This window comes from Portunus trituberculatus, chromosome 23, assembly GCF_017591435.1.
Source record: "Portunus trituberculatus isolate SZX2019 chromosome 23, ASM1759143v1, whole genome shotgun sequence".
Lineage (NCBI taxonomy): Eukaryota > Metazoa > Arthropoda > Malacostraca > Decapoda > Portunidae > Portunus > Portunus trituberculatus.
The window spans coordinates 3,338,037-3,363,290 of record NC_059277.1 but is presented as its reverse complement, the minus strand read 5'-3'; the positions used below and the strand labels follow the sequence as shown (position 1 = coordinate 3,363,290).

General features: G+C 41.3%; 1 protein-coding gene and 1 long non-coding RNA gene across 2 annotated transcripts in view; one reads left to right on the top strand and one right to left on the bottom strand.

The window, feature by feature from the left end:
* The window catches only part of LOC123507766, a 381,781-nt gene that overhangs the window by 154,117 nt on the left and 202,410 nt on the right, over window positions 1-25,254 (bottom strand). The window lies entirely within an intron of this gene.
* Window positions 347-20,476, top strand: LOC123507765 (N-acetylgalactosamine-6-sulfatase-like). Its single transcript, XM_045260948.1, is given in 14 exon segments — window positions 347-477; window positions 3,760-3,883; window positions 5,300-5,374; window positions 6,224-6,326; window positions 7,033-7,176; window positions 9,725-9,912; window positions 10,275-10,415; window positions 15,711-15,826; window positions 16,579-16,631; window positions 16,633-16,704; window positions 17,465-17,567; window positions 18,151-18,309; window positions 18,550-18,630; window positions 18,897-20,476. Coding segments are annotated over 14 exon segments (1,557 nt in total). The 5' UTR covers window positions 347-366; the 3' UTR covers window positions 18,984-20,476.

The window sequence follows — 25,254 nt, the reverse complement described above, 5'->3', positions numbered from 1 at the left end:
TCAGAAGTCATTACCCTCTCAAACAAGACATAGACAGCACTTGAGATTAAGACCACAAGGGAGTAAACTGGACAAATAAAAAGACTAAGAGAAAGAAGAGGAAGAATATGAGCCATTCTTCCCAATCATTCACGCTTTCCACGAAGAGAAAATAAAAAACAAAACACTAAACACAATCACACAACAACAAGAACAACTAAGAAAGAGAGAGCAGAAACGTGGGAAGGTGGATATAAGCCCTTCTGTCCCTCATGTTTATCAGGTGAGCGTCAGGTGATAAGGTGAGTGGGTGCGTGTATACAGATGGCATGGAGGAACTGTAGGGTAGCATTCGGTAACTGACTCATTTCCGCCAAGTTCAGTAACATGAGTGGTGTGGTTTCGTGTTTCTCCGCCTGGCTGGCCGCAAGTGTCTTCCTGGCGGGTGTTTCAGCGTCCCTGCAGCCTCCCAATGTTGTCATCATGCTCATGGATGATGTGAGTGGTAGTCTAACGTTCTGGGCAGTGTGGTAGCGTGTTTTAACTAAGATGGGTTTGTGTTTCTGCCTCTCCGCACCTTCCACGTCCCGCATCGCCTCCCAGGGCCCTGCAAGAAGCATTTTAACCGCGCCTTTGGTATTCACAGAAAATGGTGGACGATTTCATAGCATTGACTTAAATATTTGGCTTCACCAGGAGACGCCAGGGTTGTCTGTCACAGTGAGTGGATGCAATGGTGGCTGTGGCTGTAGGTCTTGTTTGTGGGTATTAACTTTGAGAAATGGTTGATCGTTTGCGAGGCACTGGGAGTCTCTGAAGGGTTCGGAAGCTTGAGACGCCATCAGTTCCCGAGAGAATGGTTCTTATTAGTTTGGTTTCTGATCTCATCTCAGCTGCTCTTGAGGAGACTAACAGGGTTTTCATGGATGTTTTTATGATGTTAGTGATAGTTCAAGAATGAGTCTGTAACTTCACAAAAGAAAAAAAAAAAAAAAAAAAAAGCGTTTGAGAATTATTTTCAAGAGACGACGTAAAATTCCTTCATGAAAACGCAATTGAGATTTTTCCGTTTCCTCAGCAAGATATTTTGTTTTCCGCACGTTACTTATTCGTTAGAAGTTTATTACGTGACGCTTCAGACTAGAGGAATGAAAAAAAAGAGAAAAATATATATACGCGGTTTTTTTGACCAACTCTTCCCTGGCGATAGATATTTAACGCCGAAAATTAGGTGTATTACTGGTGAGGACATAAAAGAAAATGCACTTCAACATTAAGAGGTTGATATTTGCACATGTTGCCTTTCCTTTAAGAGAGAGAGAGAGAGAGAGAGAGAGAGAGAGAGAGAGAGAGAGAGAGAGAGACCTTGACACAGAAAGGAGAGTAATTAGTGGTTGTCATGATGCATGTCTATGTGTCTGGTGTGTGTGTGTGTGTGTGTGTGTGTGTGTGTGTGTGTGTGTGTGTGTGTGTGTGTGTGTGTGTGTGTGTGTCTCTCTCTCTCTCTCTCTCTCTCTCTCTCTCTCTCTCTCTCTCTCTCTCTCTCTCTCTCTCTCTCTCTCACCCCATTGCCTTAATTATTCTTCCTCTCCCTCTCTTGCCATCGCCTTCCTTTTCACCCTTCAACTATTCTACTTATTAATTTTCCTCTCTTTACTCTCCTACTTCTTCTTCCTTCTTCCTCTTCCTGGTCTGACCTCTTCTGTCTTCTACCTCCCTCCTTATTTGCCGTTCTCCTTGCCTTTTCATCTTCCCATCTTCTTTTCCTCTACTTTTACCAATATGCTTTCTTTTCGTTGCCTTTTCATCCTTTCTTCTGTTTTTGTTTCTTCGTACTCCTCTTCTTCTATAAAGTATTATTTTTCTTATCTCTTTTTTTCTTTTATCAACTTTATCGCCCATTTTTTTCTTATTTTCTATATTTTCCTCCTCTTCCTTCTCCTCCTCTTCTTTATCTTCTTCCTCCTCTTCTTATTCTTCGTCGTCGTCTTTGTCGTCTTCGTCTTCTTCTTCTTCTTCTTCTTCTTCTTCTTCTTCTTCTTCTTCCTCCTCCTCCTCCTCCTCCTCCTCCTCCTCCTCCTCTTCGTTCTCCTTCTCCTTCTGCTCCGGCTCCTCTTCCTCACTATTACTCAACCTCTATTTTTCCTATTTTCATCTTTATCTTCCATCCCTCCTTCTCCTCCTTTCCTTCTATTTTGTTTCCTTTCCTCCTTTTCTGCCACTTATACTTTTCTTATTTTTAACATTTTTTTTCTTTCCTTACTTTTCTTTTCTTCATCTCAGTATGCCAGCAGCTTCAGAGAAATAATTGATCCGAGTTCTTGTAAAAGCAATCAGCATTCGTCAGCAAATGACCTTCTAAGCGGCTCTGGCAACGTGACTTCTTTAGGTTGTTCCTCCTGACCGAGACTTGTCGCCAAAATAAAGGAGAACAAACCTGAACGTGACAATCAGATTTGGAAGTTCACGTAACTTTTATAAATACGATACACTGATGAAATACAAATCTTTCCTTGCGTTATGTATAAGTTTTACATAAATATGCAGTGGACTAATGAGGTGGGGTATAATGAAATGTTCCGCTCTTAAAAAAAACATCAAAGGTCATTCGTTCAATTTAAGTTTACGTTAAACATGAAAGAACGTTATTATTTTTTTTTTTTCACAGTGTAATGAACTTTTATTCGCTCCGAGTGAAAAATGTATTAGTTCTAAAAGATTCAGTTTAGTTGTTACGAGACATTCATTCCCTAGATATTTATTGATTGATCTTGGAATGCCTTCATATTAATCTCTTGAGCGTGTGAGATCAACATGTTCTTTGTTAGTTAAGTAAGAAACAAACTTTTAAATCCTCTGTTGACTTAATTAAGGTGGATTACAAGAATATCTAGGTAATAAAGACAATTAAATGAAAAACGTGATCCTTTCATAATTTTTTCTTCGTTACGTTTTACCTCTCGATGACATTACTATAATGACGATGACCAAGCCAATGGAATAATAATAATAAATTACTTTGTACTTAGGAGACTGATCACGATAACTTCACCATCTGAAAGGAGGCCATGCTATGTAGAAAATACTGACCAGAAGCACGAAGGAACACAAAAGGAAGAACATAATTAATTGCACTGGTAATTAGCGCTTTGTGAAACTGTTCATGACGAGCGGTATTGAATCTAAAGTATGACTGTTTCCGGTAATCTGCTCCATTCACTCGTAATGAAAGTAAAAGATGCGTAGTGGTGAAGACCGAGGATTTACGATTGGCCAGGTAGTGGTGAGTTACCAGGAAAGAGAGCCAGGTAGTCTTCTCGCTTCACAGCCTGCCGGATTCCCAGAGTTTATGAAAAAAATTGAGAGCCATCACAGGATTCCCAGACGAGGCAGAGATCAATGCCCGACATCCGATGCTTCAATGATTCATATACACGTTTTTTCGCAAACGTGTGCGCGTATACGTACACACACACAAAGAGAGAGAGAGAGAGAGAGAGAGAGAGAGAGAGAGAGAGAGAGAGAGAGAGAGAGAGAGAGAGAGAGAGAGAGAGAGAGAGAGAGAGAGAGAGAGAAAATTTTACGTTTCTAAATGGTTAAACAAAAAAAAACATACCTTAAAAGCATTATCAATTCCATCTTTAATAACGCTCACTCTCTATCCCTCTACTCATTTTCCTCCTCTCCCTATCCGCTTCCCGACATACATCCTTCACGCTCTCTCTTCCCTTTCACTTCCCATCTGCCTTGTCCTGAGTTCCACCCAATTCGTCCCCACAGATGGGCTGGGGGGACTTGGGATGCAACGGGGAGCCGAACAGAGAGACGCCTAACTTGGACCAGATGGCGAGGGAAGGCCTGATCGTCTCCAGCATGTACACAGCAGCTCCCCTCTGCTCTCCGTGTGAGTTCTGGTCCCTGGAGCAGTGTAGGAGAGTGTAGAGAGATGCAGAGGAGTTTGAAGTGACGTAAAATGAAAAGGGTTTTGTAGGCCGGTAGTGTTTTGTTATGGATGATGATGATATGAGGAAATATATAGGTATGTTTTATAGAAAGACTGCCACGTGTAAGCCTGGCAATCTCTCTCAGCTTCTCTTTTTGTTCCCAAGTTCTTTATGTCTTAAAAAGTGCCAGAGTACATTGAAGGATATAAGAAAGTATAAGAAGAAATTTTCAGTGTTGGTAGGTGTCATATATGGGAAAGAGTGAAGGAAGCTGTAGGCATAAAAATAATGAAAGGGTGAGATACACAAGGGCAAGAAATACCAATGTTGATAGCTCTGTGAAAGTGTAGAATAACAGTGGGAAGTGCGGGAGGATATGTAGGAATGCAGATGTGGAGAAGGTGAGAGGGAGAGTGGGGAGCGAGTTAAGAGGTAAAGGAGGAGGATGTAAATGGACTGTGAGAAGAGGGCAGGTGTCAAGGTACGGGTGGGAAAATGGTTGGTTTTATGAGGGCATTAAAAAAGGTGGAAACTGACTATGGATAATGAAAGGGAGGGACGAGAGGGATGGACGAGAGGGAAGGAGTATGAAACAGTGATAAAGGGAAGGAGGGGAAGTTGAGATATGAAAGAAGGATGGTGCGAGGGATAGAGAAGGGAGAAAGGGAGATAAAAGAGGGAGAGGAAGAGAGGTTAAAGTATGAAAAACGGAGGGAAAGGAACGAAATAGGTGGAAGATAGAAGTCTAGAAATGAATGAGAAATATAAAAAAAATATGCGAGATGGGGAAATAGAGAAAGGAAAGAATAGAGAAAGAAGGAAAAGATAAAGTGGCTGAGAGATGAGAGGTGAACATAAGAAAGACAGGTATTAAAATAAAGAAAAAAATAGATAACAGATAAATGTAAAATCAAAGTTAAGATGAACTCGTAAAAAAATTAAGCACAGCCTTCATATTCATAACACTTTCAGTACTAGGACACAGTTTCATTATATTCTGAATACCACTACAAGATGAATTTTGTGTAAGATTATATTTGCTATAATGAAGGCGTTAAAAAATCATCTTCAGCTACTCGTTCACTAATATTGCAGCCTTATTGATTCAGATCTGCTTAACCCCTTCAGTACCATGACGCGTTTTCATATCTATTCTGGTTACTATTTAAAGATTTTAAATTGATTCAGAAACTCATGTGGGGATGAAAATTACTAAAATCTCTGGCCATTAACCTCCTGACCTTCATAGACACTTCCTAATGTCAATAAAATCGTCTAATCACACCCAAAATTCGTGATGAAAATGCGTCCCAGTACTGAAGGAGATAATAACAAGATTTTTATAAAGCTTGAATTGGTCTTTAATGTCTCTCCAGCTCGCGCATCGCTCCTCACAGGCCGCCTACCAATCAGAAACGGCTTCTACTCCAACAACACAGCGGGAAGAAACGGTGAGTGTTAAACTGACCTTGCTCTGTCACCCTTTCTTCTCCCTCCCTGAACCCTTTTACTTCTATGGTCTCTCCTCATTCACTTTCATAGCCCGATAAATATTGTTTGTATGGACGCGGATGATAGATTATTTTTTCTTTTCTCAGATTTCAAAGAGTTATTAGCGTTTATGGGAGAATTTACCAGTCAGAGAGAGTATTAAAATTTGTGTGTGGTTATAATTGATCTATCCGAAAACTTATTTCCTTTTTGTCACTATTTCCTCCTTTACAAACTCTAAATAAGTAATTTCAGTCTCACTCTTCCTCTTATGAGCTTTCACCGTCTGATTTTCCCTCTTTATCTATAAATGTTTTGCGTGAGTTATAGCCTATAAACAACCCATTTATGAAGAATCTTGTCTGTTAGAAAGCTATAGTAATCATTCATAAACTCGTGGCTGTGACCTTCCTTGCAGATTGTAAGTGGAAGGTGAAATGCTTACTTGACAATCTCATCCAATGCCTGCCAATTTGCGAGCTTCTAAAGAGTTCATAGGTTTATTTCCCTTGTAAAAATCAAGTGTATTACGTTGAGTGCTATATTACTAGGTTTTTAAGTTCTTGTGTGTCCTCTAAACTAAGAACTGGAGTGGTAACAAGGAAACGCAAGGGAACTCAGGGTTAATCAGGAGTGTCTTGTCACCTCAAGTTTCAATGGCAAGTCTTCCTTTGGGTAGGAATGTGCAACGGAAGCTAAAGATAATGTATGGTACTCTTACTTCAGCCTGAGTGTCCTTACCACCGTTCCTACTCTCATCTTTGCTCACTACTAAGTCTTCCTCTTCCTCCTCCTGTGCCTGTCTGCAGCTTACACTCCGCAGAACATCGTGGGCGGGATATCAGATGACGAGGTGTTACTGCCGGAGTTACTGAAGGAAAAGGGCTACACCTCAGGCCTTGTGGGAAAATGGTAAGTGTGTGTGTGTTTCACTGTTTGATCTGCTGCAGTCTCTGACGAGACAGCCAGACGTTACTCTACGGAGCGAGCTCAGAGCTCATTATTTCCGATCTCCGGATAGGCCTGAGACCAGGCACACACCACACACCAGGACAACAAGGTCAAAACTCCTCGATTTACATCCCGTACCTACTCACTGCTAGGTGAACAGGGGCTACACGTGAAAGGAGACACACCCAAATATCTCCACCCGGCCGGGAATCGAATCCCGGTCCTCTGGCTTGTGAAGCCAGCGCTCTAACCACTGAGCTACCGTGTGTGTGTGTGTGTGTGTGTGTGTGTGTGTGTGTGTGTGTGTGAACGGACATTGAGTAAGTAAGTGCGTACGTGCGTGACTAAACAAATGACTGCCTCACCGACTTACCAACAACAAACTGACTGAATGACTAAATAACAAATTGGGTGACTGAGAAACCATCTAACTGACTGATCAACACACTGACTGCCTCACCACCTGCTCTGCCAATAGTAACTGACTAAAACTGACCAACTGAGTGGCTGATTACAAGACTGACCAACCAACTAAAAACTAACTAAACTTAAAAAAAAAAAATAGAGAGGAAAAAAATCGAATGAATAACTTGTGCTCTTCACCACAAACAGAGAGAGTACCTGAGTGCACACCTTGAATTATCGAGCGGCATTGTACATATTTCAGGCACCTCGGACACCAGTCTCAGTATCTGCCACGCAAACACGGCTTCGACTTTTGGTTCGGCTCGCCAAACTGCCACCTCGGCCCCTACGTGGATTTGGTGACGCCGAACATACCTGTCTTCCTGAATGACGACATGGTGGGCAGGTAAGTTTACTCACATACAAGCGGCGATACAGAAATGTGAGTGATTAACTGTTCTCTAATGCCATAATAACTGAATCATTTGACGGTGTGGCGATGTTAGAGGAAGGGACTATATTTCAAATTGATGTTGCGAGGAAAAAAAAGAACTATGTAGTACCTTGATATTCCGGGAAAAAGCTATATAGTAGGTCAATATCAAGGGTAGAATGTATATATCAACTCGATCTCAGCAAGAAAATCTATTAATATTAACTCGAATATAGCGAGGAAAACAAAATAATAGCTTAATTTCACGGGAAAACTATAAAGACTTAATTTTAGGTGAGAAGACTATATATAAAAGCGACTTCGGGATAGAAAACTATAAAATGAATATTCATTATTATAATAAAAGAGAGCTATATACTAGGCCTTTAATCAAAATATATAGAGCTTTCATCTTACAAGTAGCAGTTTAGTTAGAAAGCACAACGTTCAGTGAAAAGTCGTTACCAGGATTTCAATAAGCAAGGTCAAACTTCTTGCGTGGTGCTGATACATGTCCAGTCTTCTTGTTTTTCTTCCTTGTATTCAGTCATACAATATTAAAACTTGAGAGCGTCGCCACGCCGTGTATGAAGGGAGCCTTAAGTTCCCTGGCTTGATATGAGCTTTCAGTTGGATTACATGCGTTTCTTACTTCATGATGCTACCTGTTCGGGGAATGGCATCACAGTGAGTCTCTTTGTTAGATCGCTTTTTGTTGTCTTTGATCAGTTTTCTCCTCTTACATAAAAAAGAGGCGCCGTGAGATCGACAGTTGGTATAAAGGAGCGCCATCATCTCAGGAGTGTCTGCTTTAGTGATCTGGCTACACACACAACTCCTCTACCCTCACATCTGTTCTCTGAGTAAAGTGCATAAATTCGTTCAGCGTTCTTTACCACTTTCATAACTTAATTTGCATCCACTACAATATCTTTCTTTCAGTTGACACCATTTTATCTCCGACCCAAAGAAAGAATAATTTCACAGCACTTATCTCTTAATAATTTAATTTGATTTTACTCTAATTACATTTTCCACTCAATTAACATCACGCCATTCAATTCCATTCATAAAGTCGCTTAATAATCTGGACATCCTTTACTTGCTGCGTCACTAGGCGAGCAGAAAGTAGCAACATTGTACCCTCACTCTTAAAAACCTCTAAACTCTGCATATTCATACTCATAACCCCATAAACCCGCACACCACACACTCACGCTTAGCACCATCACCCCTTTCCTGTATCTTCATCCTTAAAAGCCCAATGATTCTGCACGTTCAAGCTGAACACAATCTCTTAACCTCTTCAGTACTGTGACGCAATTTTAAGCACGAGTTTGGGTGTGATAAGACGATTTTATTGACATTAGGAAGGGTTTATGGAGGTCAGAAGATTAATAGCTTGAGTCTTCACTATTCTAATCTCAACAGAAGTTTCTAAAGCTATATGAAAATGCCAGATAGTAAGCAGAATTGATATAGTTATGGTACTGAAGGGATTAACTACACATTCACACATAAACAACCCCTTCACACTGACACTGAGCACAGACATCCCTTTCCCGCCGCGTTACCAGGTGAGCACAAGGTATAGTAGAGTAACACGTCCCCCTTAACTCCGAACACTTACTCTGGCCACCTAACACCATCAATACCTAGCGGGCGTAACACACTGGCGAACATCCGTCACATTAAATAGCGGGACAAGAAAGCCTGACACTCACCTAGTCTCTATAATTAATCACCTGAGCCTCCCGCACAAGCCCACTACGTGCTCTGAATAATGTCCACCTTCACGCTCTTACGCATTTTTTTCCTCCTCAATGCTCTCTTCACCTCTTTCCTTTTTCATCCATTTTACATTATTATCTACAATTCTTCCCGCTCTCTTTCCAATTTTTTTTTCTTGGTACTTTATTCTCGTTATTTTATAGTTTTGTTATTCCTGTTACATTATTATCTATGCCTCTTCCTTTCTTCTTTTCTTATCTTTTCATTATTTAGCCTTTATTTTTTTTCTATTCATCATCATTGTTTCCACATCTTTCACCATTTTCACTTTGATTTTTTTTATCTTGTCATTTTCCTCTTACTTCTTAATTCTTTGTATAGCCTGATTTTTCCTGACACTTTCCTGTGTTTCATTTCTTCCCTTTATCACATTCTCATTTCTGCTTCTACCTTAACCTTTTCTACTTCATGATTACAATATTACTCATCTAGTTGTCTTTATTTCTCTGTTACCTCAACAATTTCGCTAGTTTTTTCCGTACCTCTGTCTTGCATCTTCCGCCATCTTCAACATTTTATTGCCCTAGTGCTAAGAAACGACTTATCCATTACGTCCACTAGTTATTTTTTATTTCCTCACATAAATTTTCAATCTTCTTACTCCACCACCACAAATTACACTGACACACTCTTCACGTCCACTACTTACGTCCACTACTCAAGAACCTTAAAACCTTCGTCTACCACCATCACCATCACTACCAACACCAGCAAACCTTCACTCTTACAGGTACTACGATGACTTCCACATTGACAGACAACATGGAATATCTAACATGACGCAGCTTTATACTGACGCAGCCGTGGATTTCATTAACAAGGTGGCAAGCAAGGGGCCTTTCTTCCTGCTGTGGGCACCGGATGCCACTCATGCACCAACTTACGCCTCAGAGAAATACTATGGCATCAGCAGGAGAGGTGAGAATTGGTTTTGAATGCAGGTGAGGATTGGTTAGGTGAGTGTAGGTGATGCTGTACTGATTTATATTGTTTTTTTTTCTTCTTGTCCTGTTGTTGTTGTTATTGTTAATTGATGTTCGAAGTTACTTTTTGTATTTCGTTATATATTTTGTATTCCTAACTAACTGTTTCTATATGATCTCATTGAACGCCATATACTGTTTTCTTCTTGCCCTGTTGTTTTTATTTAATGTTTGGAATTACTTTTTCTATTTCTTTATGTTTGTATTCCTCATTAATTGGTTCTATATGATCTCGAAGCTGTAATGAAAAGGAAGAAAAATAATTTCTTTATCATTTGTTTCCTCCTCCTCCTTCAGGGCGGTACGGTAACGCGGTGATGGAGTTAGACGCGGGCGTGGGCACCATTCTGGACGCCCTCAAGAAGCAGGGAGTAGACAAAAACACCTTAGTGGTCTTCACATCTGATAACGGTGCAGCGCTCGTCAGCAAGCAAGATGGTGAGTAGTAGTGGTAGTAGTAGTAGTAGTAGTAGTAGTAGTAGTAGTAGTAGTAGTAGTAGTAGTAGTAGTAGTAGTAGTAGTAGTAGTAGTAGTAGTAGTAGTAGTAGAAGTAGTAGTAGTTATATCTGTTGCTATCAGTACTTCTTTTGATGTAGACACGCAGGGATTCTCAATCTGGGGTTCGCGAACTCCCAGGGGTTCACAAGAAGATTTCCAGGGGTACTTAAATGGCTGATTTAATGATACGTGCTTTGCAGAATACCTTTACCTATTGAGTTAGTGTCAGTCACTAAATTAACACTGTTCGATGTCAAATTAGTGGGGGTTCGGGTAGATGTCTTATAACTCAGAGGGTTCTTAACGAGAAAAAGGTTGAGAAGCCCCCTGATCTATAGCCTAAAGGCATAAACATTTCCTCCTACATTGCCCAGCCTACACCATTGAAAGATCCAAACGCTCCAATTGGCAGCGTCCTTACCCAGAAAATGAAGAACACCTCATTGAAAAATTACTTTTTGAAAAATCTGGTATAGAAGAAAATAGAGAAATAATATATTAATTTTGGAAAATAAGAGAACACAAAGTGAAAAGTTTAAATAATAATTAATTACAGCTACAGACCAGACCAAAACACATCAGGAAGTGCCAATATCCAGGCTACACTTCCGCCTATCAAGTAAACTGAACTCAATACCATGTTCAGGCTATGGCAAGACACAGCTTAGGAAAACGCTGATGAAAACACTATTTCAGTTTCGGCCGCTAATTTTCCTTTTTCTCATAAAGAAAACCGAACAAATATTGCTCTACTCATTCCTTGTGAAGAATTAACCTGTGCAGAAGCGAGGTGAAATGTGTGTTAAGGTTCCGTGCTGTATTTAAGTCTCTAGAAATTAAAGATCTTGGTACACTAGACAACGATGTTTTTTTCTATATTATGATATTAGTCGTATAAACTCAAGTAACTATAAAGAAATACCATGGTAGAATAAGAACAGAAAAATACTGGAAGAAGTAAAAGCATGGTAAATCAATAGATACATCGTAATACAGTGCTTAGAGATGACTACTCTGTACCGCGTGACGATGCTGACCCACTCCTGAATTAAACCAACCTGCGAACACTGAAAATGTGACAGTTTGGGTCCTCTCCTATTGACATTAATCAAAGTATTACGATTTATTCACAATAGTAATATATTACACTCAGACGGAACACGGGCCTGATGTGTTTGAGATGTGGCATTTTGTTATAGTACATTTCGCACTATATAGCGACTGTTTAGGTAGATATACAATGATGTTATCTATCGATTTTCAGTCTTAAAGTAGGGGAAAATTACAAATATTGATGCATTTCTTTTATAGTCCTCCTTGCTTCTCGAAAAGGTGCACGAACTTAGAAAAGGTTGAAGAACACTAAACTATACCCTGAGAAAAAAAAATACAGTAAAAGAGATAAGATAAAATGACCAACATCTCTATTATTACGGAGGCTAAGAATAATACCAAGACTAATTAAGTAATTCAGAGATAACGAAACGAACGACGATCACGAGAGCTTCCACGATAACAGTGTGTATGATAAGATGTGATTCCAGATTCCTCGATAGCGCTCCAAGTTTCCAAGAAAACAATGGCATTCCAGTTTCCTCGATAGCGATGCGAGTTTCCAAAATAATCATGCCATTCCACGATAAAGATACCACTCCAGTTTCCACGATAATAATGCGAGTTTCCACGATCAAGATGCAATTCCAGTTTCCACGGTAACGATGCGGGTTTCCACGATGTCGATGCGGTTCCAGTTCTCACGATGCGATTTCACGACACAATATTGAAGTCCACTTGCCTACACAGGTACTAGGATGAACCCTTTCACCCCGTAAGAGTCCACCCCAGACCCTTGGGTGCGAGTAGAGTGACGCTGCCACCTTCCTGCGCCGCAATTGAAGTTCACTTGCCTACACCGGTACTGGGATGAACCCTTTCACCCCGTCAGGGTCCACCCACACACTTAGGTGTGAGGAGAGTGGCGCTGCCACCTCACTGCGACGCAATTGAAGTTCACTTGCCTACACAGGTACTGAGACGAACCCTTTCACCCCGTAAGGGTTCACCCCAGACCCTTGAGTGCGAGGAGAGTGACGCTGCCACCTCACTGCGCCTCACACGGGTAGCCATGAGCAATGACCCGCCACACACCACTCCCCAAACACTGTCAGTGAGTCCTTTTCACCCCGTAAAGGACCACTGGTATTGTCAGTGCCTGGTGCATGGCGCACAGCGTGCCCTCGTTCATGGCGAGTTGTTCAGCACGGTGTCATTATAAGCAGAGGTCCCGTACACACCACTCACCACCAGACTCTATGCAAGGAGCCCTTATCACCCCTTAAAGGCCCCTCACGGCATCATCTGGTGGACGGTAGACACGGCAGACTGCTTAAGGCGACCCCTTGCCTAGTGTGAGGCGCTGCAAGTTGACGACAACCAGTGAGCTTGAAGCCGCAAAGGAAAATGAGTCCACGTTAACAATGGGATTCCACGACAGGTTGCGATTCCAGTGTCCACGGTAAAGATGTGTTTGTCGAGGATAACGATCCGTTTATCGAGGCTAACGGTGCGGCGATGGCGATGGCGAAACGATTCAAAGTATTATTACCTACACAGGTACTGGGTCAACCCCAGTCCCGTGAGAGCAGTGACGATGCAACCTTGCAATGCCTCACACGGGTCACCATGAGCAATGACCCGCCACACACCACTCCCCAAGCACTGTCATGAAGCGAGTCCTTTTTACCTAACCTAACCTAACCTAACCTAACCTAACCTAACCTAACCTAACCTAACGTAAAGGACCACTAGTACTGTCAGTGCCTGACTCATGGCGCACAGCGTGCCCTCATTCATGGCGAGTTGTTCAGCCCGGTGTCATTATAAGCAGGGACCTGTACACACCACTCACCACCAGACTCTATGCAAGGAGCCCTTATCACCCCTTTAGGGCCCCTCACTCACTCATCTGGTGAGTGATAGACATTGATCTCTTGCTTATGGCGACTCTTGCCTAGTGTGCGGCGCTGCAAGTGGACGACTAGTAGTGAAACTTGAGGCCACCAAGGAAAAGAAGGACCTGCAGCCAGTTCCTGCCTTGGGCCCCGGGCCGGACCCGACAGCCACCTCCTTCCCCCGTGCGGCGCCCAAGGCCGTCACGGCCCTCAACAACTTTAGGCCGAAAGTTCTCAATCGTCGTTTAAATTTTGATTCGAATATAAAATCGTCGATGGTAAATGAAAAATAGCTTTGGTCTGAAAGTGTGCAAGAGTTAGCTGATTAATGAAACAAGGTGAGGCAGCTTTGCTCCGGAGTATTTAGTGTACTTTGCATGTTGCTGCCGTGAATGTGTACGTGTTTGTAGATAACTGGATAGAAACAGTAGACCAATGGTAGTTGTGTAACTATTGGGAACTTTTGAAAATTAGTTAAGCTTCTGGATAGAGTGGATGAGTGCACACAGGTTTGCTTGTCTTATACATAAACTGCCACCTGTAGACATAATTTTTCTATTTTATGCTCTTAGAAAAACAAACAAACTTAGTTTCCTTTATTTCCCTGATCACAATGACGTGTAAATATCAATGTTTCATATTATATAAGGAAACACTAGGAGAGAACCCAAACTCCCGTTGAAGTTGCCAGATTCAACAGATATCGTAATATTTCACAGAAAAGATGGTCAACTGCATATCGTATACTTTGGATATTCTTCTGTCACATAAGGAGATATCAAGAGAGGTAAAGTACTTTTAAACATGCATGTACGACAAAAAAAAAACGCTGTAATAGTAGAATTAGGTTATAAGAATGCATTGTGTTTTCTATATACCATCTAGCTCTATTCCTGAGACAAAAATGACTTCTTCCTCAATTGATAACTCGAAGTTAGTATGATATTTTCTTTCCTTCTAGGTTAGTAAGTAGACTACAAGACACCATGAACATATGGAGCCCCGTAAATGAGTTTATTTTCATAACTTAGAAATCAAAGTCTGATAATGAGATTGTCTATTGCCAACCAAACCGTTCTTTTTTTTCTTTTTTTTTACATAGGGAAGAGGGCCAGCCAAGGGCAAAAAAAAGAGAGTTAGAAAAAAGCCCACTTGAGCGCTGGCTCTCCAAAGAGTAGTAAAAGTGCCAAAACCGTCAGCCAGAATTAGGGGAGCAAATGCCTCGATACCTCCCTCTTAAAAGAAGACAAGTTGTAGGAATTTGGAAATACAGATGCAGGGAGGGAGTTCCAGAGTTTACCAGTGAAAGGGATGAATGATTGAGCGTACTGGTTAACTCTTGCATTAGAGAGTTGGACAGAATAGGGATAAGAGGAAGAAGAAAGCCTTGTGCAGCGTGGCCGCAGGAGGAGGGGAGGCATGCAGTTAGCAAGATCAGTAGAACAGTTACCATAAAAATAGCGATAAAATATAGAAATAGATGCAACATTTCGGCGGTGAGAAAGATAGTGAAGACAGTTAGTCAGAGGAGGGGAGTTGATGAGACGAAGAGCTTTCGATTCCACCCTATCAAGCAAAGCTGTGTGACTGGAACCCCCCAAACATGCGAAAAGTACTCCATACAGGGACGGATAAGGCCCTTATACAGAGTAAGCAGTTGGAGGGGCGAGAAAAACTGTTCTGCATAGACGTCTTCAGCGTCATAGAGACCTAATGATGTTAGCTCATGGACAGTGGCCATCCTGACAGCGCGAAACCCCAGGGGGTTCATAAGAAGATTTCCAGGAGTACTTAGATGGCTGATTTAATAAAATCCTTTGTAGTCCCATTGCATATTGAGCTCCATTTTCCATGGGATAATTCTGGGGGTTCGGGTAGATGGTCTTATAACTCAGGGGGTTCTTAACGATAAAAAGGTTAACAATCCCTGATGTAGTGGATAAGGCGCAGTGGATAAGGTGGTGAGCATGGAATCGGGCAGACGTCCCCGGGTAGGTTCGAATTTCACCACATGCTATGACATTTGTCGAATGGTTTAAAGTTACCTACATGTCACCATGATACCCAGGTTATAGGTGGTTACACCAAAGATGCGCTTGGGTGGTGATGTGGGGCCTAATATGGGTACCACTGTAAATAAAATTGCCACTAATGGGCCGAAGCCTAACAGCGCTTCCCACATATACTCTTCAAGTATGCCTACAAGCGCTATAGGCCATAATATAAAAACAAAAACAAAACAGTCAGTCAGTCAGTCAGTCAGCCCCTCGCCTCACCACTACAGGAGGCAGCAACGGGCCATTCCTATGCGGCAAGCAGACCACCTTCGAGGGCGGCATGAGGGCGCCAGGAATATTCTGGTGGCCAGGGGTGATCCAAGCAGGCACCACGTCCCATCAGGTGCGTTCAGTGGAGGCAGTGTCTTATCAACTCCTCTCCCCCATGTGACTGTCCTTAACACTCTCTCTCTCTCTCTCTCTCTCTCTCTCTCTCTCTCTCTCTCATAATGTTGCATCTCTCACTTTTACCGGTATTTTCACGCTAAGTGTTCTGGTCCTACTAACTGATTGTTTCCTTTTCTCCCTCATCCTCTTTTTATACCACTTGCTACTTTCTCTCATCATTATTCCGTCCACATCCGTATTGCAAGTACTATTTATTAGTATTCCTTTCACTCGTACACTGGGACTCTCTGCTTGATTACGTGTTTCCTTCTTCCTTTTAACTCCTTCAATACTGGGCCGCATTTTTACTTTGAGATTTGTGTACCATTAGACCATTTCATTGACATAAGGAAGGGTCTGTGGAGGTCAGAAGATTAATAACACAGTCTTCACTATTCTAATCTCCAGCATGATTTTCTGAAGCTGTATAAAATCACCAAATAGTAAGCACAGTGAATATGGAAACGTGTCCTGGTACTGAAGGTGTTAAGAGGGAGGTCTCAACACACTGAATTTAACTTATCATTTAGGTTCTTTTTGTTATATACACTTTTGTTCCCCTTGGCTAGTATTTCTCATATAATAGATAAATGGAATTCTTAAGTTCACATTATAGTAGAAGTCGAGTGTTCACTAAGGTACAATAACAAAAATAGTGAAAATAAACTCGATGAAGCCAAGCCACCTGTCCGTCTCTCCCTCCGAAAGGTGTGGACCCAGATGGACTTGTTCTCAACGGCGGCACAGCTGGCGGGAGTATCGCCCCCATGATCGCATCTACGACGGTCTGCCCCTCGCTAATGCCCTCAAACACCCTCAGCTCGAGGTTCCCAGGTCAGCATATCTCTCATGACAGCCTGCCTTGCTCTCTGATCCTCTTAAATTTCACTTTCTCTCATTAGTATTGATTCTATTCCTACGTATCAATCTCTCTCTCTCTCTCTCTCTCTCTCTCTCTCTCTCTCTAATCCTCTTAACCTTTCCTTTCTCTCCACCTTCTGTAGGCATTGTTTTTCTTTCTCTTTCCTTTCTTTTTCTATGGTCTGTGGGGGTGTTGATCTTGCACCCTGGATGGTTAACCTGACACACGCCTACCCTTTCACACCGACTGACTACAATAAAGGTAAGACGATATAAATATATAAAAAAAACCCCCGTAAAACAACAAAACAAAAACAAACACGGCCCTATTTGCTATTCAGAAGAGGCATTGACTTGGTGTGGTGGAATTTCAACACAAATCCAGCTCTTCAAAATCAACTTCAGGATGTTCTTCTTATCTTGTCTTTTCCTTTCCTTGATATGCTTCACCAGAATTTCTCCACTGGTTCAGCCACACACACACACACGTTAAGACGATCTCTCTCTCTCTCTCTCTCTCTCTCTCTCTCTCTCTCTCTCTCTCTCTCATTTATATGCATGTAGGATTCTGGTGTGAATACGTGCTAACAGCTTTCATTCCTAATAAGAGAGCGCGTGTCCATCAATGTGTATTCTAGTCATGTAGAAAGGCGAATGATATTATGAGGATATTGCCTGAATCTCTCTCTCTCTCTCTCTCTCTCTCTCTCTCTCTCTCTCTCTCTCTCTCCAGGCCGGTGTTTCTGTACCGAGGGAACAGACTGATGGCGGTGCGTCGCGGAGCCTTCAAGATACACCTGTGGACCTTTAGCACTCCCCCCGCTGAACTGCAGAGGGTAAGCACACCTAGCACACCTGACACTGGAACGTCAGGTGTGAGAGAAAGCAGGTGTTGGGGAATAGAGAATAAGCGGTGAGGTGAATCGGGCAGTGCTGAGATACAAGGGGTGCAGGGTGATGGACAAGACACAGGTGTGGGTGGGCAGGTGTGATTCAGGTGAGGAACGTAGGCTTCCGGGAATGGTCTTTCATCACGTGCAGGGACACATGTGTAAACCGGCAGTGAGTCACTCGTATTTACTTCCTTGTCTCTGTTCCACGATAATAACTTGTACTTCTCTTAAACATCTCTTTTAACACTGATTGAATTGGTTATACTACTTCCTTGTCTTCTTAACTCTTTCAGTACCATGACGCGTTTTCGTATTTATTCTGCTTAATATTTGGTGGTTTTATACAACTTCAGATACATATGTTGGGATTAGAATAGTGAAGACTCTGGATATTAATAATCTAGCCTCTATAGACTCTTCCTAATCAAAACAGAACCGTCCAATCATACCCAAAACTCATGGTAGAAAATGTGTTCCAGTATTGAAGGGTTAATGGCAATAACTTCTAACACCTGATCTCTTGCAGGGCATCAATTATTGTCCAGGTGCTGAGGTGCCCAACGTGACAACACCCACGCCCACAGACCATAGCGACAAGCCAGTTCTCTTCAACGTGGAGGTGGATCCCGGGGAGCGCTACCCGATCCACCCCTCCTCCTCTATCTACAAATATATTGTCCCCATGGTGAGCCTTGTTTTAGATAAATATTCATCAGTTCTTCTTGTAACATTTTTTTTTTTCAGATACTGCAGTGTGTTGCAGAGCAGAAACATACTTTATTCTCTCTACGACTTTCTCTATGCAGTCTGTTGCAGAGTAGAAACATATACTTTACTCTCTCTGAATGTTTTTATGATGTGGGTTGTTCTTATTTTAAGCATAAATTCTTTTAATCTGTTTCATGAACTGTGTCCTTCCCCACAGTTGCTAGATGTGGTGAAGGAGCACGAGGAAGAACTGGTTCCTGGTGATCCTCAACTAAACTGGTGTGACCGCGCGGTGATGGTGAGTCTGTCTCCCTGTTATCGTTTACTGACCCAAAATTCAACGTTTTCAATTTTTTTCTACCTACTTTTTCCGCATAATTCGTTTCAGCATTTCTTTTCCCTTTTTTTATTTTATTTATCATGGATTGAAGTTAAACTAAGCCCATTCAATTAAGTGCAAGTGCTCTTCATAAACAGTTCGTTGTTCTTTTACTTGACACGGATGCACATTAAAACATTACTTCTCTGTTTGCTTCTCTGATGGTTAACTGTTCTGTATACTAGCATTGGGCGCCCTCTGGCTGTGCGAGGCTGAATGAGTGCTTGCCGGTACCAGAATCCCACCCAACTCTCTGCGTCTGGCCTCACTAACCTCGCCGCGTCCTCTCACACCGCTGAACGAAAATAACGAGAACAAGGACAGAGACGAAGACGAAGAGGATAAGAATAAATACGTGGAGGATTACTACTGAAGACATCCGCAGGACAAGAACGAATAAAGGTACGATAGCCGCTCTCAAGACATCTGGTGGAGTAAGACAAGGAACAATAAAACTTTAGTTGAGACATATGTTACAAGGAGGCGAGGAAGGGCAGGGATGAATAAGACAACGTAATGTAGCCAACATGTGCGTCCCTCAAGGCAGTTAGTGCTCGCCTGGAACCTTGCAGCGAATCATAACACGAACTTAAGTCCACAACTGACTAAATTTCTCCTGAGACAGAGTGAGGAGATGAGGGGAAGCAGAAAATTGGTGAGGAAAGGGGGACAGAGCGAAGGGTAGGAAAAAGACTTGATGCATTGCACGAGGTAGTTATTCTCCTCCTCCTCCTCCTCCTCCTCCTCTGCCACCTGGTGCTGCCTCAACTTAATTAAGGCAGCCCGAGAAAGCGAATTTATCTTCTATCAAAGGAAAACGAACCCAGACGGAAAGATGAATGTTTTAAGATATCCTGAGGGTGGCCGCGCTACTTGCACACGGATTTTTTTTTTTTCATTTTTTTGTATTCATTCTTTCCCAAATGTTCGAGCGCGCGCGCACACACACACACACACACACACACACACACACACACACACACACACACACAGTAACACAGAGTTTTATCACTTTGCTCTCTTGCATCACATGAGCTTCACAATAACTTTAGAGCTCTCTCTCTCTCTCTCTCTCTCTCTCTCTCTCTCTCTCTCACTTTAGCTACATAATTTCTACTGTACTCTCAAAACAAGTCTTCCAATAATCTTCTACATCAAAGCTCACCAAACCATGCAAAGGACCAATACAGCAGGGCGTCTACCAGTACGAATAACGCTTCAGTCTGCCACAAACGTATTAGTTCATGTGACTTCGCTGGCTAGGTGACGCAACGAACGCACACATCACACATCCTTTCCCTCTGATAACATGACAAGCATTATGACGAAGCGGTTTGGTATTAATGGTTCGATGTGACATTTTGTTCTTGTATCATGTAAGACATTGTTTTGTGATAACATAGTGTCCTTGTTAAAGTAAAAAAAAGCTGAAGAAAACAGTCACATCCTCCAGATACATTCCCTGTAGCCAATTTAAGCTAGCCATGATAAAGTTGAGGAGATAACATTGAGAACACAAGTTTGTATAGTAAGAATGTTTTGTTATCCAGAAAAAAGCAGATGAAGAACTGGTATTTCACTGGTGCGAATTATAGTGGAATATACACAAGCGTATTTTTGTTCTATGGGACTTCAATAAGGTACAGTGGTGAATCTCTATATCAAAATCAGGTTTCCTACTTAGTTCTGATTCTAAACTTAGATTTATTTCAGGAATATATGTAAGAATTTCCTTTTGTATGGTATTAAAAAAGTAGAATAGCAAGTCTTAATCATAATTTTCCTATTTCGCCTTCAAAGTAAGTTTATTTAATCTTCCACTGAGAGTTATGTAATAGCAAGTCACAGATATTTGAATACATCGCTCGATTTCTGAAGCAATTACTTAAAATGATTATTTACAAAAGGCAGAAAAGAAGACTCTCCAGATTTCTACAAACATTTCCCCTTTGAGTAATGCAAGCACTCTTGAGAACACCCAACAATTTCCACTCTATCCTGTGAAGTCAGTTAAGATCTCATTTGCAATAGTTAGGCATCAAATTTGCTCAACATAGAAAACGAAGCACTTTATTGGAGAGAGTGAACTTTAGAAGGTAGACTTCCCTATTTCACCGCGCCGCTTAGTGAGTAACCTTGATTGGGCTTGTGAGACGGGAGAGTGGGAGTGGGGCTTGAAATCGCTCTCACTGTTGGTTTGAGTTGATATTGATTGTGTTTTGTTGGAAGTGTGTACTATGGAACGAATTTTTTACTCTCTCTCTCTCTCTCTCTCTCTCTCTCTCTCTCTCTCTCTCTCTCTCTCTCTCTCTCTCTCTCTAGCGGAGGGACAAGGAAGAAGTTTTAATATGTACATTATTATTATTATTATTATTATTATTATTATTATTATTATTATTATTATAGTTATTATTATTATTATTATTATTATTATTATTATTATTATTATTATCGTCATAATCATCATTTGAATTATCGTTTATTAAAAGTCACTTTATATTATAATTTTTCTTACTTTCTATCAACTCTTAATTACTTCAACACAACTTACATCATGGCCGGAAAATTGAGTTTAGAACCCTTAGAAGTTACTGACCAGAGAGAGAGAGAGAGAGAGAGAGAGAGAGAGAGAGAGAGAGAGAGAGAGAGAGAGAGAGGTACTGCTTATGACTCGCGTGTTTTCGTAATTTCCCTCCACCCTGCTCATATTTTTTCCCCCTTTGACTCATTTTAACTTTGTGGCGAGTTATCACAAACACCTGCTCTCGCTCCCACACACCTGACGCGCGGGGCTCCTCTGAGATTACAGGTGAATTAAACTTATGAATACAAATTAAGAATAGTGGTGATGATAGTGTTTGTGGTAGTAATACTGCTGCTACTACTACTGTTACTACTACTAATATAACTACTACTACTACTACTACTACTACTACTACTAATAATAATAATAATAATAATAATAATAATAATAATAATAATAATGGGTATGTTTAGTTTTTTTTTTTCATTCTTCTTCCTGCTCAAGGTTTAACCCAATACAGACGGGTAGGTACAGAGACAGATAGACAGACAGACACACACACACACACACACACACACACACACACACACACACACACACACACAAAGAGGCAACTATATGGATATATTTACAAACGAGTATACGGTTAGATAGATATATAAATAGATGACCAGAAATACACATGGAGATAGATGGAAAGAGATACGCTGATAGTGATATACATTTATGAAAGAGACAGGTAATTAATTGGATAGATACAAAAATATATAGGTAGACACACAAACATACCTAGATAGATATATAAATAGATAGATAGATATACATACATACATACACAGACTGATATACAGGTAGATGAATCGATAGACAGACAGGTAGACAGAGAGATACAGGTATATGTGAGAAAAAAAAAAAAAAGAAAGGTGAGGAAACTTATAAATCGGATAACTTCTCACGTCTCTCGTTTAACCTCTGCCATTATTTTCTTCCCGAGCAAACAGGACGCCAGTTAATTGTATGCTATTTAGTTGAGTTTTTAAAAGTTTACCTGCGTTCGCTACTGGAGGAAAAGTTTTGATTAAATATCCCAACTGTGTCCTTCGGTGCTTCCTAATTGAGAGAGAGAGAGAGAGAGAGAGAGAGAGAGAGAGAGAGAGAGAGAGAGAGAGAGAGAGAGAGAGAGAGAGAGAGAGAGTTGTTTATTACTCAACTTTCATTATAAAATGAAGTGAATATATAGACAAACCTTTATGGCTGGGAAGATTTCAGGCTGAGTCATTATAGTATCTGTTAAATTACCTGTGTGTGTGTGTGTGTGTGTGTGTGTGTGTGTGTGTGTGTGTGCCATTGATGTATGTCAAAGTTGTTGAATCAATTAAATTTCTTTTGAAACTCCATTTAAAATTTTTTTCGCTTTACTTCCATGTCTAATGTAGATGTGATGAATATTTCTCTCTCTCTCTCTCTCTCTCTCTCTCTCTCTCTCTCTCTACATACATACATACGGCAACAGATTAGCGTAAATAATTTTTTTTTTTTTTTACATTATTTTTTCCTCCCTTTGAACCACCACAAAAAATGGCGCGTGTTTCAAGTTTACCGATTTGTTTTTCCCCGTGTAATCTCTCATTGGCGGTAATTAAATCCACCTGGCCTTAATTAGCGGCTGTTTACTTTGTCAGATCAGAGAAGTACCGTCCGCTTCCCGGCCCTTTTAGTAATTAATGTAAATAAATCAAACTCTTACGCTCCTCATTTAATGATGATAATGATGATGACGATGATTAAAGTGATAGTAGTAGTGGTGGGAGTAGTAGTAGTAATAGTAGTAGTAGTAGTAGCAATAGTAGTAGTAGTAATAGTGGTAGTAGTAGTAGTAGTAGTAGTAGTAGTAGTAGTAGTAGTAGTAGTAGTAGTAGTAGTAGTAGTAGTAGTAGCCGCCGCCGCCGCCGCCGCCGCCGCCGCCGCCGCCGCCGCCGCCGCCGCCGCCGCCGCCGCCGCCGCCGCCGCCGCCGCCGCCGCCGCCGCCTCCGCCTCCGCCTCCGCCTCCGCCTCCGCCGCTTCCGCCTCCGCCGCAGCAGCAGCAGCAGCAGCATTAGTGGTAGTAGTAGTAGTAGTAGTAGTAGTAGTAGTAGTAGTAGTAGTAGTAGTAGTAGTAGTAGTAGTAGTAGTAGTAGTAGTAGTAGTAGTAGTAGTAGTAATAGTAGTTGTAGTAGTAGTACATAAAAGCATAATAAAAGAGGGAAGCTGCAAGAGGCCGCCAAGCCTACACGTGACAGTCAGTGTATGATTAAAGCTACCTAATTAAATCTGTCATCCCCATCCATAAATTTGTCTAACCTTCTTTTAAAGCTCCCTCTTGACTCAGCCCTGACTACATGACCACTGAGTACGTTCCACTCATCAACCACTCTGAAAACGTTTCTTCCCATTTCTCTCCTAATCCTGAATTCTTTAAGTTTAAACCCATTATTTCTGCTTCTGCCCCGCTACCGATCCTGACAACTATGTTCATGTCCCCTTTGTTAAAACCCTTATACACTTAAATATTTCCATCAGGTTTCCTCTTAGTAGTAGTAGTAGTAGTAGTAGTAGTAGTAGTAGTAGTAGTAGTAGTAGAAGTAGAAGTAGAAGTAGTAGTAGTAGAGTAGTAGAGAAGCAGTAGTAAGTAGTAGTAGTAGTAGTAGTAGTAGTAGTAGTAGTAGTAGTAGTAGTAGTAGTAGTAGTAGTAGTAGTAGTAGTAGTAGTAGGAGGAGGAGGAGGAGGAGGAGGAGGAGGAGGAGGAGGAGGAGGAGGAGGAGGAGGAGGAGAGGAGGAGGAGTAGTATTAGTAGTAGTAGTAGTAGTAGTAGAATAATTTGAAGTAAATACAAATTCTCTCTCTCTCTCTCTCTCTCTCTCTCTCTCTCTCTCTCTCTCTCTCTCTCTCTCTCTCTCTCTCTCTCTCTCTCTCATCATCGGATTTCCATTAAGCACCTTTAGCCATTAGCCGAAGGATCTCTAGTCTTTGGGTGAAGTTCAGACATTCTGTTGCTGAACTAAGTAATGACCGAGTTAAAGTTAGCTAATTCTAGTGAAGTTTTTGAGCAAAGAAAGAAAGTATTTCATCCCAAAACTAATAATGCAATGCAACAAACATATTTAGGTTACAAAATTGAATTACAAAAATATTTAATTGAATTAGTGGAAAGTTTGCTCTTCCTACGTTCTTAAGAATGTTAATTAATGTGTTAACTGTAAGGAGGAAAAGAAGGAATTGAAGAGGAGGAGGAGGAGGATTTGGAGGAGGAGGAAGAAGAAGAATAGGAAGAAAAGAAGGCGGAAAAAGAAGAAGAAGAAGAAGAAGAAGAAGAAGAAGAAGAAGAAGAAGAAGAAGAAGAAGAAGAAGAAGAAGAAGAAGAAGAAGAAAAAGATGATGATGATGATGATGAAGAAGAAGAAGAAGAAGAAGAAGAAGAAGAAGAAGAAGAGGAGGAGGAGGAGGAGGAGGAGGAGGAGGAGGAGGAGGAGGAGGAGGAGGAGGAGGAAGAGGAGGAGGAGGAAGAGGAGGAGGAGGAGGTTGAGAAGGAAAAAAATAAGAGATAAAAGAAAAAAAAAAGAAATGTAAAGAAATCTAGTTGTAATCATAGACACAAGCTAAAATACAAACTTACTATAACCAGAACACCCAAATTGTGACAACGAGCTGGAAAAAAAAAAGTGAGGGAGGACGTGAGAGGAGAGATAGACAATCATGACAAGTCAGAGATACAAGTCAACGAGACAAGTTTCAGTGACAAGTACATAGGAAGACCAAACAAGCGGAATCGATAAACACAAGCAATACAACTTGGAGGAAGCAGCAACAACAAACTTTCCATGGTCTTGTTATGGCAGCGCAACAAACTTGTCCGCCCCAAGATAAGCTTAACAAGAGAAACTCACCCTTACGGCGTTCTTATCTTTGGAAAGCACGCGCCATGGCAAGTACACTCCCGTTGCTCTCACGTCTGAGTTCTCAAAAGGTTTCAACATCATATC